The 17,619-nt window shown below is 38.4% G+C and overlaps 1 protein-coding gene across 6 annotated transcripts; it reads right to left on the reverse strand.

Annotated features, from left to right (window-relative positions):
• Window positions 1-482: 482 nt before the first annotated feature.
• LOC135082160 (luciferin 4-monooxygenase-like) lies at window positions 483-17,595 on the reverse strand. 6 transcript variants are annotated; one of them, XM_063976921.1, is made up of 12 exons: window positions 17,251-17,595; window positions 16,655-16,777; window positions 15,858-16,065; window positions 14,464-14,656; window positions 12,509-12,652; window positions 11,695-11,848; window positions 10,583-10,717; window positions 8,558-8,689; window positions 8,189-8,269; window positions 5,867-6,013; window positions 4,805-4,970; window positions 483-624 (listed from the first exon to the last, which is right to left on the reverse strand). In XM_063976921.1, exons 2-12 carry the CDS (start codon window positions 16,733-16,735, stop codon window positions 497-499), a joined length of 1,569 nt encoding a protein of 522 aa, XP_063832991.1. In that variant the 5' UTR covers window positions 16,736-16,777; window positions 17,251-17,595; the 3' UTR covers window positions 483-496. The 6 variants fall into 6 exon arrangements, with proteins under 6 accessions (XP_063832991.1, XP_063832989.1, XP_063832988.1 ...); XM_063976919.1 differs by lacking the exon at window positions 483-624 and having other exon boundaries at window positions 4,781-4,970; window positions 17,251-17,304; window positions 17,486-17,595; XM_063976918.1 differs by lacking the exon at window positions 483-624 and having other exon boundaries at window positions 4,781-4,970; window positions 17,251-17,324; window positions 17,486-17,595.
• Between the last annotated feature and the right edge of the window lie 24 nt (window positions 17,596-17,619).

Below are 17,619 nucleotides of genomic sequence, written 5' to 3' on the forward strand. Positions count from 1 at the left end.
CATTAATGACTGCGTTTCGTTACTAAAATATTTAATTATATTATCTTTTCTACAAGTATTTCTTTAGAGATAATAAATGTAGCTTAATAAAACTTACCCTCATTTTATTATAGTATAGTAAATTCTTGAAGTTTCATCAAAATCCGTTCAGTAGTTTTTGCCTATCCTCAGCTACCGTGCGTGCCTCAGCCTCAGCCCCATAAAATTTCACATTTTAGTGGAGCAGAATCTAATAGGCACCTACTTCATACCTACAGTGGGCCGTTCTACTAGGTACATACAGTCGACAGTTCCAGCTACACATTTCCGTCTTTTCTCTCGCTCTCATCAAATGGTGATTCTTTGCGATAGAACGAGACGGCATGAGCGGAAATGGGTAGCTGGAAGTGCGGCCCATAGTACAACAAAGGTTATTTTTATTGTAAAGGGACTACCGTCTTCTTGTTAAAGAAGGCAAAATTAATAAATAAAATAGACCAGTCTTATATCCCATCATTTATTCTCTAACAACGGTTTCTAAAATACTCTTCAACTTCTTGAGAGATATTTTTCCATTAGATGTCATCGGTAACTCTTGCAAGAACACTACGCCTCCGCGAAGCTGCTTCTTTTCAGAAAGTTTACCTGCAATGAAAATTAAATATTAAACTAGTGTTTTACCCGTGTTTTACCAGGCCCAGAGGTCCCGTGTTTGATTTCTAGTAGGCTTGTCGTAAGCCCACTGGTGCTAGCCAGTCACCGGTTTTAGCTAACACATCTTATAAAACGTTAAGGCTTGGTATTTCTGCTAAAGTAGGTATTTCGCGCTGTCAAAATCTGCGCGCGCAATACTTCGCCGAAGACAGCGCGCCAAAGAGCTCTCGCGGCTACACAGTATAGAAATACGCAGTTGGTTAGGTTAGGTTAACTTCCTTCCGTTCAAGCGTCACACTCACAGCACTTTCTAATACAAATCATATCCAAGTGATAAAAATGAAAACAACTTTCAAAATTTTTGGAAATATATTTTAGAATCGAATAAATTTAGAATATAACTGCCAAAGTAAACACGGTTCAAAGAGGCGTGGCGTCACCCGACCTTCCGGAAGTTCCGCGCCGGCTAAAAGAATTTCAAGATTACGTCACCCGACCTATCGGTAGATCCTCGGGAGCTTGAGCGATTGGAAAAACATTTTATGATCAGTAGCGATTATTTAGAGCTCACTCGTCACTCGTAGTAGCGATTATTTAGAGCTTGGATAATAAATTATCGTTGTTGCAATTCACGAAACTTTGCATGAGGTTAATTACATTAATCAGTACACGCATCAATTTTGTTCAGTCTTTTTGTTTATTAATAAATAAAAATATCATACTAAAATTGCATACATATTTGTTTGTATTGGTCTGGATGTTTTCTTTCCATAATTTATGTATAACGTATGTACGGGGCTCTGTAACGAAAATCACTATGAGCAATGAGCATCACACACGGTTACCTGGAGTGCATTACCGCAGCAAATTTTTTATAAATGTTGTGCTTTAGAGAGTCGAGAGTATAGCAGATAATTAGTCCATCGTGAGCAGAAATTTGTCCACTAAAAGCAAAATTCGTTCAAATTATAGTTTTAAAGTTATTAGGAAAAAACACATTTTGCTGGGGTAACGTTTCAAACATTACCCTGGCAATTTTTTTTTTGAAAGTCGTTCTATCCCGGAACCAAATACATGGATAGATAGCTCTTGTTGCGTAGTAATTTGTCCACGAATAGCAAAATTTGTTCGTGTTCCGGTTCTCAAGTTATTTAGAATTTTGCTGGGGTAATGTTTTGTGATGTCCCAGATCTCGTAAATGGCTCAACGCAGAAGTTTGAAAAAAATACCAATGATAGACCTTGATATTATGTCCAAATTAGTTCAAACATTATTCATTGATTTGAATGATAAACACCAGTGTAATTAAAAGATTTCGAAAATCAGATAAAACGGATTTGTGTGTGTGAGAAACCAGTACTCTTACAATCGAATAAAAAGGTGTAGCATGTACCCTTGGTACACCTTTATAACCACAGTAAATATAAATGATGTGGCTTTGCGCAAAAAAGAGATTTCAAGAAATCTAATTTATTTTAACAGTCTTACTTTCGTGGCCGAATACGCGATTCCCTTATAACAAAGGAACATGGCATACAATGGACAAATTAAAATGTTCCTTGAATAAGCTATCCTGTTAATTTCAGCTTTATATTACGACTTATAAGAAAGTTATCGAACTGCAAAAAAATATCAGGAATTCTTCTATAAGCCGACCAAATTATAAAGGTTACAAAAAAGCGACCGTTCCATACATTAACTCCAGTTTTAAATCCGTTGACATCTGCTGCATCTGCCATCTTTTTGCTTAGAGGATTCTTCCATCTTGCAGCGTAGACCTTTAGCTACAGACCTTAGACAGTATTTTTGTGAAAATTCTTACGCATGGTGGAGGAAGGGACACTCTAGACACTCAAGTCTACAAGGAGTCACATCAACTCCAGTTTTAAATCCGTTGACATCTGCTGCATCTGCCATCTTTTTGGTTAGAAAACTCTTCCATCTTGCAGCGTAGACCTTTAGCTACAGACTTTAGACAGTATTTTTGAAACATTCTTACGCATGGTGGAGGAAGGGACGCTCTAGAGACTCAAGTCTACAAGGAGTCATATGAACTCCAGTTTTAAATCCGTTGACATCTGCTGCATCTGCCATCTTTTTGGCTAGAAGATTCTTCTATCTTACAGCTTAGACCTTTAGCTACAGACCTTAGACAGTATTTTTTATTATTTATTTGTGTCAGTGTGCTCTTCTAAAGAGTGTAAGACGATTGTATGTAGGTACTATTAAAATGAAATTTTAACTCATTGGTTTTGTCTCATATTTGAGGAATCCCAACTAATCCCAACTAATATTATAAATGCGAAAGTAACTCTGTCTGTCTGTCTGTCTGTCTGTCTGTCTGTCTGTCTGTCTGTTACGCTTTCCCGCTTAAACCTCGCAACCGATTTTGATGAAATTTGGCATAGAGATAGTTTGAGTCCCGGGAAAGAACATAGGATAGTTTTTATCCCGGTTTTTGAAACAGGGACGCGCGCGATAAAGTTTTTCTGTGACAGACAAAATTCCACGCGGGCGAAGCCGCGGGCGGAAAGCTAGTATTATAAATGCGAAAGTAACTCTGTCTGTCTGTCTGTCTGTCTGTCTGTTACGCTTTCCCGCTTAAACCTCGCAACCGATTTTGATGAAATTTGGCATAGAGATAGTTTGAGTCCCGGGAAAGAACATAGGATAGTTTTTATCCCGGTTTTTGAAACAGGGACGCGCGCGATAAAGTTTTTCTGTGACAGACAAAATTCCACGCGGGCGAAGCCGCGGGCGGAAAGCTAGTGTACTATATATTATGAGTAGAGTCTTTGTTTAAAAGGATGCGAACGATTTAAATTTCAATAGGTAGACAAAATTGATAATTCTTAATTTAAGCTTTCTCCAGTAACACTGATATTATTATACTGTGACTCATCAAAGTCATCATTGTCAAAAATATTGACAAATCGCGAACTGTCACGGCCAAAAAACTGACACGCGTCCGTCCTCCGTAAGCGCCACCGCGCGACTGATTGAGATTGTCCAAGCCGTCATGGACGATTTTTTCCACATTTTTTAACATTGTAACTAAATAAGACGCAATATAAAAATTTCATCCGTTAAAAGCCCTCAAGTTATTTCTGAACTTTAGTTTAGTAAAAGATTTAGAATCTCAAATCGCTTATTTTAAAAATAAAGCCATAAATAGAAAACGAATAGAGGTAACTTTGGGAATTTATTCTATCGAGTCAACTTCATCAAATCGTGTTTCCATCCGTTAATAGCCCTAGAAAATATCCTCAACTATGCCCAATAAAAATCTTAGCCTTTAATTTTACTGTTTAGTACCTCAAAAATGAAAAATGAAAACCTCATTTTCGCCATTTTCTCTGCTACCCGGCCTTAACAATATTGTTCAAAATGATAATTTCCATCAGCTGAGATGCAGGCATGAGCGTACCCAGGGGGAAGGCAGCTGCTGGAAATCGCTCTGAAGGAGCTAACGCTAAGTCAAATAATCTGACTTGCCGCCCCCTAGGCAGTCCTGGATCTGTCAATAGGCCGTATAGGCCGCGGCTTAGGGGCGGCAGCGTCCTAGGGGCGGCAGATTTCAGATGAGGCTTACTCGATTTCAGAAGATAAAAGTTAAATAAAGATCCAACGGCCCAATAAAAATCTATGGGCGGCAAAACTGTAAATCCGCCACTGCCCCTAGGCCACAAGCTGGGTACGCCTATGGATGCAGGAGCATTCCTGTTGTGAAATCACTTACCAGCAACCAGATCCTTGATCTCCTGCGCAGAGACAGTACACCCGTGTCTCCTCACGACGAACGCGACCGGGTGCTCGCCATCCACTGGCATTACTCTAACTCTCCTATAGTCTGGTCTGCGAGCACGTAGAATTTTGTCCAATAACCCCAAGCTACCCATCCTTATCGCTCGCGCGTAATTATGTTGCTGTCGCGCTCGCACACTCACTGCGGGCGCCCGTCGCACAGTTGCGACAGCAATATAATTACGCGCGAGCGATAAGGGTAGCTTGGGGTCATTGGACATAATTCTACGTGCTCGCAGACCAGGCTTTAGTACTTATTACCTGGCCTGATCACCACTTCCTCTCAGGTGAGACCCACTTTCCCTCGGTCTGAGCATTATCTTTCTATCAGCAGAGACAGGAGCTATCCTGTTGTGAAATTACTTACCAGCAACCAGATCCTTGATCTCCTGCGCAGAGACAGTACACCCGTGTCTCCTCACGACGAACGCGACCGGGTGCTCGCCATCCACTGGGTGTGGTGCTCCCGTCACCGCCACGTCAAATACCGCTGGGTGCGAGCGGATCACGTCCTCTAACTCTCCTGGCATTACCTGGAGGCAGATAGTATTAGAAATTACATTTGCTGCAATAATTGCTCAGTTATCATTTGAAGCCCCGATAGCCTAACGGTGAAGGACTGGCGGACTCGAGATCCGAGGAACGCGGGTTCGAACTATGTGGTGAGCCCACTCGTAACACAAGCATACCTTAAGGTCTTAGCATACGTAACGGGTAATTCCTCAGACGGGAAGGGCTCCGTTCATAAAGTGAACGGCGACGGCGTCCCGTTCAGTCCGTGTTTCTCGTCACGTATATTTTATTGTTATGTTTTTAAATGCAACGATGTCGAGAAATCGTCCCGTTCCGTCCGGCACGAGAAAAAAGCATGTCACGTGTGCTAAGACTTTTAGCTTACCACGAAGGGCTAGCGGGAGTATTAGTAATTTCTTTGTGCAAAAACAAATTGCTAATAATCATTAAAAAAAGTTACTAAATAGCAAATACCCAATTTTACAATAATAAAGCTGCCTATATCTGGAAGCTGGAAAAGACAAAGCTCCTTTTGGAATCCCATCTGAAGAATCCAGGCAAGGACCTATAGAGAGTTGCTGGCTGGCTATCATTATTGTACTTAGCAGTTACAACACTAGCAAGTGGCAGGACCTTACTGTACAATGGCGCCAACAGTGACCGGAAAGAATAAGCAAACGACAGTACATCAGACAGAATATACTCGTACATGTATGTAGCAAAATAGCACCGAATACGACTCTAGACGTCAATCTTCAGCTTGATGTGTTATTGTACAGAAGAAAATAGTTCGGGACATCCAAAGTGGCCAAAAAGTTGACAACACAAACTTATTTCAATTGTAACAAAGACGTATTGCGAACTTATTGGCTAGTTTGAGTGTCACGAACTATTTGACGGTGACTATTGTACATACATGGTAACACTGGTACTTGATGAGCATCTTGATCCTCGAACAGAAGTAGTAGTTGTCCCGTTCGTCTCTATAGAAGATATCACCGGTTTTGAACCATCCGTCCTTTGAAAACGCCATGGCCGTTTCTTCTGGACTGTTATAGTATTCCTGTAGTAACAACAAAATTCCCAAATTTTGTGAAAATTTCTCGACGTCACTTTGCAAGCAAAAGGTTCGATTCCCATCTTAGGGACGATACCCATTGACCGGCGCGCGTCGTATCACGACGAAGCGCACTTACACGGCCGTGAAGAAAATAGTATTTTATTAACAGTTCTTAGAGTCGTAATGAAGAATGTTCACTGATTTTGTTTTTTAGCTTTCTGTATTATCTGTTAAAAATAAAAAATACACGTGAAAGAATTATTTCGATACGTCAATTAGTTTCCAAGATATTGAATTTTAAAAGTGCGGGCGGCGGCCGGCCCGCCATTTTATGCGCGTGACGTCATATTACAACGACTGGCTCATATTTGTATGGGTGGAATCTTGCAAACTGAATTAAGACCCACTTCCAGGCAACCGATTAAGCTGAAATTTCGCAAACACATGTGATTTGGATGACCATGCAATATTATGATGACATGGAGCTGATCTGATGATGGAGCTGGAAGGTGGCCATAGGAACTCTATAATAAAACGACTTAAATGCATCGAGTTTGGGCTCGTTCGTTTCGTATTGATGAGTATTTTAATTCTATATAGTAATCGGGGTCTAATGATGGAGCTGGAAGGTAATTCGCAATAAAACGACACAATCGCGTCAAGTTTGGGTTTGGTTCAATTTTAATTTCTGTGATGGGTCTGGGTTTTAATATGTATAATAAGTTTGTATTTACAAAAAAAAAATATTTAAGTATGTTTATATCCGTTTTCTAGTGAGCGGACGCTGTGAATGTACGTCACACGGGGTCACGTGACCGTCGGCGGGACTCAATATTTAAGCGAACTTTGAATGCCTATAAAATCATAACTACTGGGTATTTTTGAATGAAATAAAAACTAATGTATTTGTAAATGTAAAAGCTTAACTGTAACATAGGTTTCAAGTAGGGTTTGCTCCCGGGAAATCCCGGTACTCATTTTTCCCGGGAATTCCCGATAATCTAATCCTTTATCTAGTTCCGGTACTGACCAAGCAATTCCCGGGACTTTCGGTACTTTCGGGACTTCAATAATTTATTTTTAATAACAATTTTTTGACTAGATGCCATCATCTTTTTACGTACACACTATCAACAAATGAAAAAATATTAATAATTTTCCTAATTCATTACTATCCTTTTAAGACTGATTGTTTTATCTGATTGTACTTAGTAGATACTACTTATTATTTCTTTCAACAGCGTGTTTTTTTATAAACCTAATTTAGTTAATTTATGTTTTGTCCCTAAGAGTAGGCGCACACCGTTGATTTTTCGTCGGCCGATAGTTTAGTCGGGCAGTTGATCAGTATGGGCATGTATGGGAGTGCGCACACTACGCCGAATCGATTTGGCCGATTCTTCATACAAATTAAAATCGGGCACAACTATCGGCCAACTAAAAATCAACGGTGTGCGCCTACTCTAAATCTTGTCGCTGCCAGTATTTGACATTGATAGAAAGTGAGAAAACATATTTTAACTAAAATAGGTTGATTAAACGATTGTTGCTTTTTATGAATATGGCGGTTATGATTTTTAATAGGCATTTATAACTAGTTTTGTCGTGTTGTGTAACTGTTTGGACTGATTTATTATTAAGGTAACAAACCAATTGAACTGAACAGAAAAAGTTTAATATTTTTGTTAACCTATTTACATTTTTATTAAAATTACGTACAAATTAGGTAATTTGTTTTAATAAATAATAACCATTCACGTGGGTACCGAAATTCCCGAATTTCCCGGTTTTCCCGGTACTGGCTTAGACCTGGTACCGGGAATTCAGTAACACTCCTTAGTACCGGGACTTGCAACCCCTAGTTTCAAGTGATTTTGCATACCTAGTAACATTCTCAATTGCTTACAACTGATTAACTGACATTTCAATCCGGACGGATACGCGAGCATGCGTCGGAAGCCGGTCGGCTCCGAGCGCGCGCATTCCACCGCTTTTGGCCAAACGGAAGCTGCGCTGCGCGCCTGTAGCATGTGAATCCTGCCTTAGGCAATTCGATTATTTCGGGTTGTAGGTACTAAATACCAACTTCTTACCTTCACAAACCAACTCACTTCAGACCCACGATACCACCAGGGGCATCGTTTGGGGTATCGTGGGTTTGAAGTGAAACAAACTTACCGCAAATATATCTCCTTTGACCCAAAGCTCCCCCGGAACGTTTGATTCTGTGATAATTGTCTCAGAGTCAGGATCTACAATCTGTCACAAAGACAACATTTTGAACATGATTTGCCTTATGAAGGGTTAAATCAACAAAAAAAACACACAAATGCAAAGCTCAGCTTCATCATCATCATCTCAGCCATAGGACGTCCACTGCTGAACATAGGCCTCTCCCAATGCTTTCCATGCTGCCCGGTTGGTAGCGGCCTGCGTCCAGCGCCTTCCTGCTACTTTTATGATGTCGTCGGTCCACCTTGTGGATGGACGTCTAACGCTGCTTAGCAAAGCTCAGCTTTCGCCTCGTGAACAGTGAACTGTACATACCTGTACTTGGTAAATGGACATCGGAGAGCCACAGCTGTCGACGGGTGTATCGGGCCTGGGGAACAGAACTGGGCCCATAGTTTCCGTCTGGCCGTGCATTTCCACTGCTATGGCCCCTTTCCGAAGTCTGGACTGGAAATAAGATAACACTAAGATACAATATGAGTAAGGTACTTGATACAAATAAGGCCTACGTTCTAATAAGGCCTATACATCAGAAAACGCAGATAAATAAATCCAACCGGGACAATACTTCAAAGACACGTACTCATATGCCCTATAACCCAGTAGAGTGCTAGAGCATCCCGATCAACGATCCCAGCACCAATTGGCACGCGTTCTTCTAAGGTGGTGGGTGATTTCGTGCTCCCTTATAAAAATCCGGCGATTTCATCTTAAGTTTTCGGTGAAATGACGCTGTTTTAGATTAATTCTTTTCTTAGTAATCGTTTCTAAATATATCTTACTAGCTAATAATTACCTTAATTTGTACTACTGGCTATAGATGCATATTTTGTAAATTTTTAAAGACAACAAGAGCGAGATATCTAATAAGGCCTAGGCCTTATTTCAGCATGGTAGGCCATATTAGATACTTATGTTAACACCTGATTACGGACAAATTCATTAAACTAAATGAGTCAAAGAGTAACTAAATATTTATTTAATAAGAATGTTACTAACAGCACAGAAAAGAAAAAGAAAACAGTGTCAAAAAAAATTACAAAACCTGTAAAAAAAGAAACAAAATACAAAAACAATAAAAAATTAGAAAAAAGAAGCCGTATGTATAATTCTTAAGGAAAGAAGAATAAAAGCTGGTATTATCATGCCTGTTTCGAAGACAAAGTAGCTGATACGCGACCATAAATGACTGCTTTAGGTGGTATCACAAGTATTGTGTAGGAGTTCGCCAAGATGATTCAGAAGCCTTTTTATGCCCTGGTTCTAACAAAAATTGATATCTCATTTTGTTTACAAAAATTCAAGACTAAATGATGTTCCTAAACTGATTTATTTAAAAGGTTTTATGTGTAGGCCTTATTCGAACACGGTGTTTTAATAAGCCCTATACAAAAAAACAATTTTGTTTGTTTTTGATATTTTTTTTGATAATATATGTAAGGAATCGTTACTTTGTTACTATGAATATTTAATTTTATCTATAATTTATGTATAATTCTTAATAAGTGGAATTTAAGTTTATCTAGAGATGTACAGTATATTTCTGTTTACTTGGTATGTAAAATGTTGATAACGCAAACAAATCGACGTGTTTAATGTTGTAAGACCGCATTTTGTTTAATACAACCTGAATTTTAAGGTCTAGAGGCATTTGAATCATGTAGGCCTTATTCCGTGTAGGTGATTTAATAAAGCCAAAATCAGTGGTTTCGTAATTTGCTTATTTTGAATAGATTTAGTTAAAAATTATGTTATTTTTTGTAATATTGCTAAAATTAAAGGATGGAAGAAGATAATTAACGTTGTTTTTGTTAATTGGCGTTGATATTTATTGAATTATAAGCATTTAAAGTTAGGTAGGCCTTATTTGTATCAAGTACCTTATTAGTAAAAATGCATCTTTCTTCTAGCTTATTTGTATTAAATCTATCTATGTACCTATATGAATATAGGCTATGTGTTAAACCTATGTAAATGTTATATGACCAATGATTAGATAATCGGATGCCTAGAGTTGAGGTGTTGGCTATCGTGGAATGCACTTTTTTCAACCTGATTTTTTTGTAAGTGGTATTTACTAGTGGTCATGTCATGCTAAAGCCGTTTCCCCACCATGTTACTGACTAGTTTCATATTCTACAATTTTCTGGAATCCCGGGATTTATAATTATTTAAAATATGTTTTATGAAGTCGCTTCCATAATTTCCTAGCGAAAATGAACTTTAGGTAAATATGCATCGGATTATCCGATCACTGGTTATGACAGAAATTGTGTCGGTTACCACCCTTTAGTGTTTCTATGGAGGTATCAAACTTAAAAGATTTTTCTAAGGACTTACTCTGAGTTCTACCACTAGGTTTTTTGGCGCCTTCGCCCCTCCCAATATGATGGATTCGAAACAAGACAAGTCGCACGGCTTCTCGTGGTTCAAGACATGATGTATTATAGCTGGCCCTGACATATCTCGGATGGGCTGTAAAGTAATAAAGATTATTCTATAATAAAGGTTATGCGTTCGTTTCAGCCAAATGACGTCCACTGCTCAGCAAAGGCCTCCCCCAAGGCTTTCCATAGGAACCGGTCCTGCGCTGCCCGTATGCAGGTTCTTAGATATTGGATAAACAATTTATCGAGGAAGGCTTTAGGCTAATTATTATCACTCTACAGCCAATAGGGGCGGAGCAGTAAATAAAAATGCTGCAAAAACAGGAAATATTATTCAAACTATTTTCACGCGTACAAAGTCGCGAGCACGTCTAGTGCATTATATTTGTATAAAACAAAATTTCTGGTCACACACGTTGGCTGAGTGTGTTTTTTAAAATCCTACTTGAATTTTAATGGAGTCACGTCTCATACACAAATGACGCAGTTTCCCACTAGCTCGTCATAAAGATACATTTTAATCTACCACGGTGTGATCACGACTTTGCTTGTGGTGTACCTATCATAGATCACTGAGCACAGTGTTTTTCAACCTGTGGGTCGCGACCCAAGGGAGGCTGCGAGAGGTCGTAAAAACTACCGTAGTAAAAAAACAGTAAAGTTTTAAAAATAGATTTATCCGAAATCTAATTATGCACATGCTAAATGTTGTATGGATTGAAGTATTCGGTCCCTACAACATCTTTGTATCATATACAATGCATGAAAAAAAAATGCGAACGGTCGGGGGGGTCGCAAAATATTTATTAAATGATACTATCATGTCATGAAAAAGGTTGAAAAACACTGTTCTAGTAAAGTTGTCGTGCAATGTTACAAAATCGTCACCAACCGGCCATTGTGGAATCATTGGGTTGGGGGAGGCCTATGTTCTGCAGTGGACGTCCTATGGCTGAAATACAATATAAATAGTTCTACGACTACTCCGGGTCGTATTTTCACGGATCGGACGTAAAGTGAAATTCTAAGGTTTTGCATCAAATAAATATAATGGAAAATACTCACCCTGTATTTGTTGATGATATCGATCATGTGTTCCACAGTCAAGTTGACGGAGGTCTGCACCATGGTCTGATGTAAGATTGGCATGCCCACGGGGTTAAAGATACCTGACACCCACTGAATGGGGGCCACATTTATAGCTGTTTGGGTTACATCCCTTAAAGTAAATCGTATTAGTTACTACACCATTTTGCTTAGAAAAATACCAGTAGATATAGGTCGCGCAGCGAAAGTTGAGGCGAACACATACAGTACCTCTAGCACGTACATTTTTCGACTTCGAATCGTTTGCGTCTTCGACAAAATTCGATACTTGCCTTCGAATTCAACGATAACGTGACGCTCTCGATTGTCAAAATTAGTTTCGTGCTACCATTTCTCATACTAAGTTCACTTTACGTCACGGTCACGAGGGCGTTGTTTATGTTTTCATACTAAATCTTTTGATGGCGATTCGAATACGCAAGCGATTCGAAGTCGAAAGTTTTTCACATCACACTACAGCAAAAAACACACTAAAGCCTGGTCCGTGAGCACGTAGAATTTTGTCCAATGACCCCGAGCTACCCATCCTTATCGCTCGCGCGTAATTATATTGCTGTCGCGACTGTGCGACGGGCGCCTGCAGTGAGTGTGCGAGCGCGACAGCAACATAATTACGCGCGAGCGATAAGGATGGATAGCTTGGGATCATTGGACAAAATTCTACGTGCTCACGGACCAGGCTTTAGCAGGTACGATTGCGGTCAAATGCCTGCCTTGTCATACATAAAAAAAAGGTTCAAATACATTTATAATCCTACTTCCTCATACTCACTCCTGGGGTTTGATTAATTGCACATAATGAAGAGCCTTCCTCAGCCAAGTGGCGTGTTTGAAAGCAGCGACTTTTACAGTCCCCGTAGAGCCGCTGGTGCATATGAGCCAGATGTAGACTTTATTCAAATCAAACTCAGGAAGCCTGAAATAGAAGACAGAAAACTAAAAAAAAAATATAAAGGACTAGCGGCCGCCCGCGACTTCGTAGGCGTGGATCCCGTTATAGCCCCTTAGGGGTGGTTAATCCTTTCTTAGCGGACGCCACGTCGTAACATCTACTTGCATGCCAAACAGCCCGATCCGTCCAGTGGTTTGGGCTGTGCGTTGGTAGATCACTATGTCAGTCTCACCTTTGAGTTAGCCAAAGTTACTGTTTGCAGTTTAATTTCGTGTTATATATGCCTACTATATCCACTATATCGATGGTCTTTTGTCTATGCCTTGTCGCAAAGCAGAAACTTTCACGTGCAAGTCACCATCTACGTTGCTTAAATTATTATCACTTATACAGTGTGAGTCACGTTAAAGTGTACATATGAAAATAGATGAAACTAGACCTATTTTTATCGACAAAAAAGAGGTCAAATTTTTTTTTGAATTTTTTTTTTTTTTATAGATTTTTTTTTCTTCCAATTACTTATTGTAAAGAAAACGTAATAACTTTTAAACTAAGCGGTATATCCTGATAAAATAAAAACAGTAATAATGCTAAATAACAGGCAATACTAAAAAAATACATAAAATACACAAAAAAGGCCAACAAATAATAAAAAATTATACTTTTTGAAAAAAAAATTGCTTTTAAATTCGTGTTTTTTTGGTTATTTGTAAAATTTCTCCAAAAAATGCCCCTATAACCGGTGGTTTTTATTACTTTGTATTATTTTCTATCGTATTACCTTCGTAAAACCAAAAACTACAAGTCTCTATCCCTATCACAACGTTTGCAATGATCGTTTGAACTAAGCCTCTCCGGGCGCGCCATTCAAAGCTTCGTTAACAACGAAACTGAAAATGGCTCTAGATTTGTAATTTTGATAAAGACAAGTTAGATTTCAAATAAAAACAAAAGATTTCGAGGTAAAATAAGCATTTTAGTTAAAATTAAAATTGTCTCTACCTGTAGCGGAGAATAATGTTGTGGCAGGCCTTTGTTCAAACGATCATAGCAAATGTTGTGACAGGGATAGAGACATGTGATTTTTGGTTTTACAAAGATAATACGATAGAGAATACTACAAAATAATAAAAACCACCTGTTATAGGGGCATTTTTTGGAGAAATTTATCAAATAACCAAAAAAACACGAATTTAAAAGCAGATTTTTTTCAAAAAGTATCATTTTTTATTATTTGTTGGCATTTTTTGAGTATTTTATGTATTTTTTTAGTATCGCCTGTTATTTAGCTTTATAACTGTTTTTATTTTATGAGGATATACCGCTTAGTTTAAAAGTTATTACGTTTTCTTTACAATAAGTAATTGGAAGAAAAAAAATCTATAAAAAATTAAAAAAAAATCTCAAAAAAATTTGGACCTCTTTTTTGTCGATAAAAATAGGTCTAGTTTCATCTACTTTCATATGTACACTTTAACGTGACTCACACTGTATAGCCTGGTTTAAAGATGGAATAATACTTATGACGATAAATGCATTATCTTTAACAATGAAAATGCAATTCAGTTTGATATGCAACTCAAGGCGTTACACGTGATAATTTTAAGTAGGTAACTAAACTAAATTTTAAGTGAATAAATTGCATGTAAACAGAACTTTCAAGTTAAAATTTAGCTAAAAAACTTTTTAACTTGCAACTTGCTACTACTAACTTCTGTGTTTACATGCAATTAAGTCACTTAAAATTAAGTTAAAATTTAGTAACCTACACAACTTACTTCGTGTAAATCAGCTTTTAATGCAAAAAAATATTTTTCATCGTTTGTTTGACTTACTGGAAGTTCTCTTCATTAGTTTCTGATGGGTATTCTTCCACCAGCGTCTTCATGCTACGAGGGCCGTCACCGAAAGTGACTATCTTCGTGTCCAATCCAAGGTTCTGAGCAGCCCTCACATAGTTAACGTAGTCTTCAGGATCACAGAATGCTATTTTGGGTGACGTCAATGCGAACAAAGATTCGATTTCGGCTGGAATAGAAGAAAAAGAATTAAAACAGTGGGTCTAGACAAAGTGCAAATTATAATCGCAAACCAGTCGAAAAGTGGTCGAAAAGCCCCTTTTTGTATGGAGTTTTGACGGATTCGATTTTCGATTCGATCAAAAAGGGTGTAGACAAAGTGCAAATTATAAGCGCAAACCAGTCGAAAAGTGGTCGAAAAGCCCCTTTTTTGTATGGAGTTTTGACGGATTCGATTTTCGATTCGATCAAAAAGTGCGTTTTGTCTAGGGGGGCAGATCAACTCAGGTTACCTAATTGTGACCGAGTTTCTTCTTAGCACCAGCCCATATTATGTTGTCCCGAAGTGGTGGTAGGGCAAGCTATATTTGAGACGTGTTTAAGTGCCCTGCCTATGTACTGAAGAAACTTTTTTATTTTTTTATTTTAGCCACTTGTATCAGTCGCCGGAAATTTTCTTCTGGAAGGGATACCGCATGGAAATCACATTTTCTTTTGACAATCTTGATTCAAGTTTCCAATGCCCCAATCAAATTGGGAACAAATACACAAAATGATCGTCCGCCATATTGTCGATCGCCATCTGGGAATCGAACGCAGAACCTTCGAGTAGATCCGTAAATCCGTAAAAGCAACTCAGGGAAAAAATACAACCCTTCTGCTGGCGCAGACTCCACAACCCGCCTGGTCATAGGGGCGAAAGCCAAATATTCTTTTGGTGAATTAGAGGGTCGTGCACCAGTAGTAGAGTCTAAGCAGAGTAAATACAAATGAGTAGGTCATCTTCATGGAAACGCCCGAGCGCGGTTTGTATGTGACCGCGCCAATACGTATGCGGCGCGCACGCACACACTGACAAAATTTAGCGTTGATTAGCGGTGAGTTGCCCCGAATTTTATACAAACCGCGCTCGGTGCGTTTCTATGAAGATGACCTACTCATTTGTATTTACTCTGGTCTAAGGCTGAGTTGCACCATCTTTAACAAACGTCAAAAATCTGCCAAACTATACAAAAACACCGGTCATTGTTATAGTTAAACTATAACAATGACCGGTGTTTTTGTTATTTATTATAATTAAACTATATTTATAGTTAAACTATAACAATGACCGGTGTTTTTGTATAGTTTGGCAGATTTTTGACGTTTGTTAAAGATGGTGCAACTCAGCCTAAATAACTTGCCATTATAATAGATTATATTCGAGTTACCATTATTAAATAAGCAGTCCACACCAACCAAGGGCAGTCCATTGAACAAAGCAGCGTAGTACGGTATGTGGAGATCCAAGTGCTTCTTTCCGCCTAAAGCCATGACATCTCCTGGGACCAAACCTAGGGCTCTCAAGCTGTTGGCCAGCTGAATCGACCGGGACAGCACTGAGGCGTTTGTTTCTGACTCCCCTGTGGCGGCATCGATCTGCATGAAAGATATAGATTAATAAATAATCTATAATTTAAAAATGAATCGCAAAATGTGTTGGTAAGCGCATAACTCAACAATGCCTAGACCAATTTTTCAAAAATGTTTTTATTGTTCGTTGAAGTCCAAGGATGGTTTTTACGGCGAGATTTGCAAAATTCAACTCCTATGGGGGTAAAACGGGGTCCACGCGTACGAAGTCGCGGGCGGCCGCTAGTCTATAATATAAAAATAAATAAATATCTTTGGACAATTTCACACAGCGCCGTCTAGCCTCAAAGTAAGCAATTAATATGCTTGTGTTATAGGTGCTATCTTAACGGATATAATAATTATAAACTTTTTTTAAATACATACATATTATACATAGTAACCCAGACCTTTCACAGAAATTAAAATTCATCATTTCAATTTCTGCCCGGCCGAGAATCGAACCCGGGACCTCTCGGCATAGTAGTCCGTTCTGAACCACTACACCAAACGGCCGACATTTACCAGTTTATTGGCACCGACTAAACGAAACCGTTACTGGTCATCCATCAGATAAGAACTGAACCGGTTTTAATATAAAAAGAAAAGTACGTACCTGACAAATACTATCCGGACGAGTTCGAAAGCATTCCAGTATTACATGTCCAAGATGGTAAAACTTGTCTTCGATTTTCATGTTTTAATTTTATAATACTCCCGCAACTTAAAACTATCGAATCTGTAAAAATAAGACTAGTTCAAAAGTTAACAATTGATCTAAAGTTACTGGATCTTTAGATTTAGAAGATAAAAATCTTATTATTGAAGTGAATAAATTATCTATATATATAAAAATGAAACCCGTTTTCCGTTGTCACGACATAACATGAAAACGGCTTGACCGATTTGGCTGATTTTTTTTTTGTAGTTTTCTAATACTCTGTACAAGGTTTTTACGGAAAAAAATATAAAGAAAATCTCTACGCTAAGGCGGTACGAAGTTCGCCGGGTCAGCTAGTTCATAATAGTTATGAAATAACATTAATCTATACTCGCGACCAAAAATATGAAATCACCCTATTTGTTTCGAGCGATCACAAAAACTTAATGACTAATAGAAGACAAATAAAAATGGTATCATTTTAAAGGTACTTTCCATACTTTTGCTCGTAAGTATAGTTAATCTTCTAAAATAGTTACTAAACGACTTGCCTTATTGATGTGAAATAAACAAGTGATAACCGAATATTAATACACCTTCAACAACTATCACAAAGTCGCCAACACTATGATATTTACTATTTTATAACGCGTGATAAATTCTCAAGGGCTGATTTTTCAATCGTTGGATAACTTTTAACTGAGGAATAAGTTTGGCACATTGACAGTTTCAGTATGGGAAATATTCAAAATGACAAGTTTATTCTTCAGATAAAAGTTAACTGACGGTTGAAAAATCGGCCCTAAGATAACTAGTACAAAGGCCTAGATAAACATTAGATAGACTTTGATCTACGCAACGTGAGGTAATTGGCAAGCCCCGGTCCCTACTGTCGATCACTCGCGATCATTGAGTAACAA

The sequence above is a fragment of the Ostrinia nubilalis genome, chromosome 21 (assembly GCF_963855985.1).
Source record: "Ostrinia nubilalis chromosome 21, ilOstNubi1.1, whole genome shotgun sequence".
Lineage (NCBI taxonomy): Eukaryota > Metazoa > Arthropoda > Insecta > Lepidoptera > Crambidae > Ostrinia > Ostrinia nubilalis.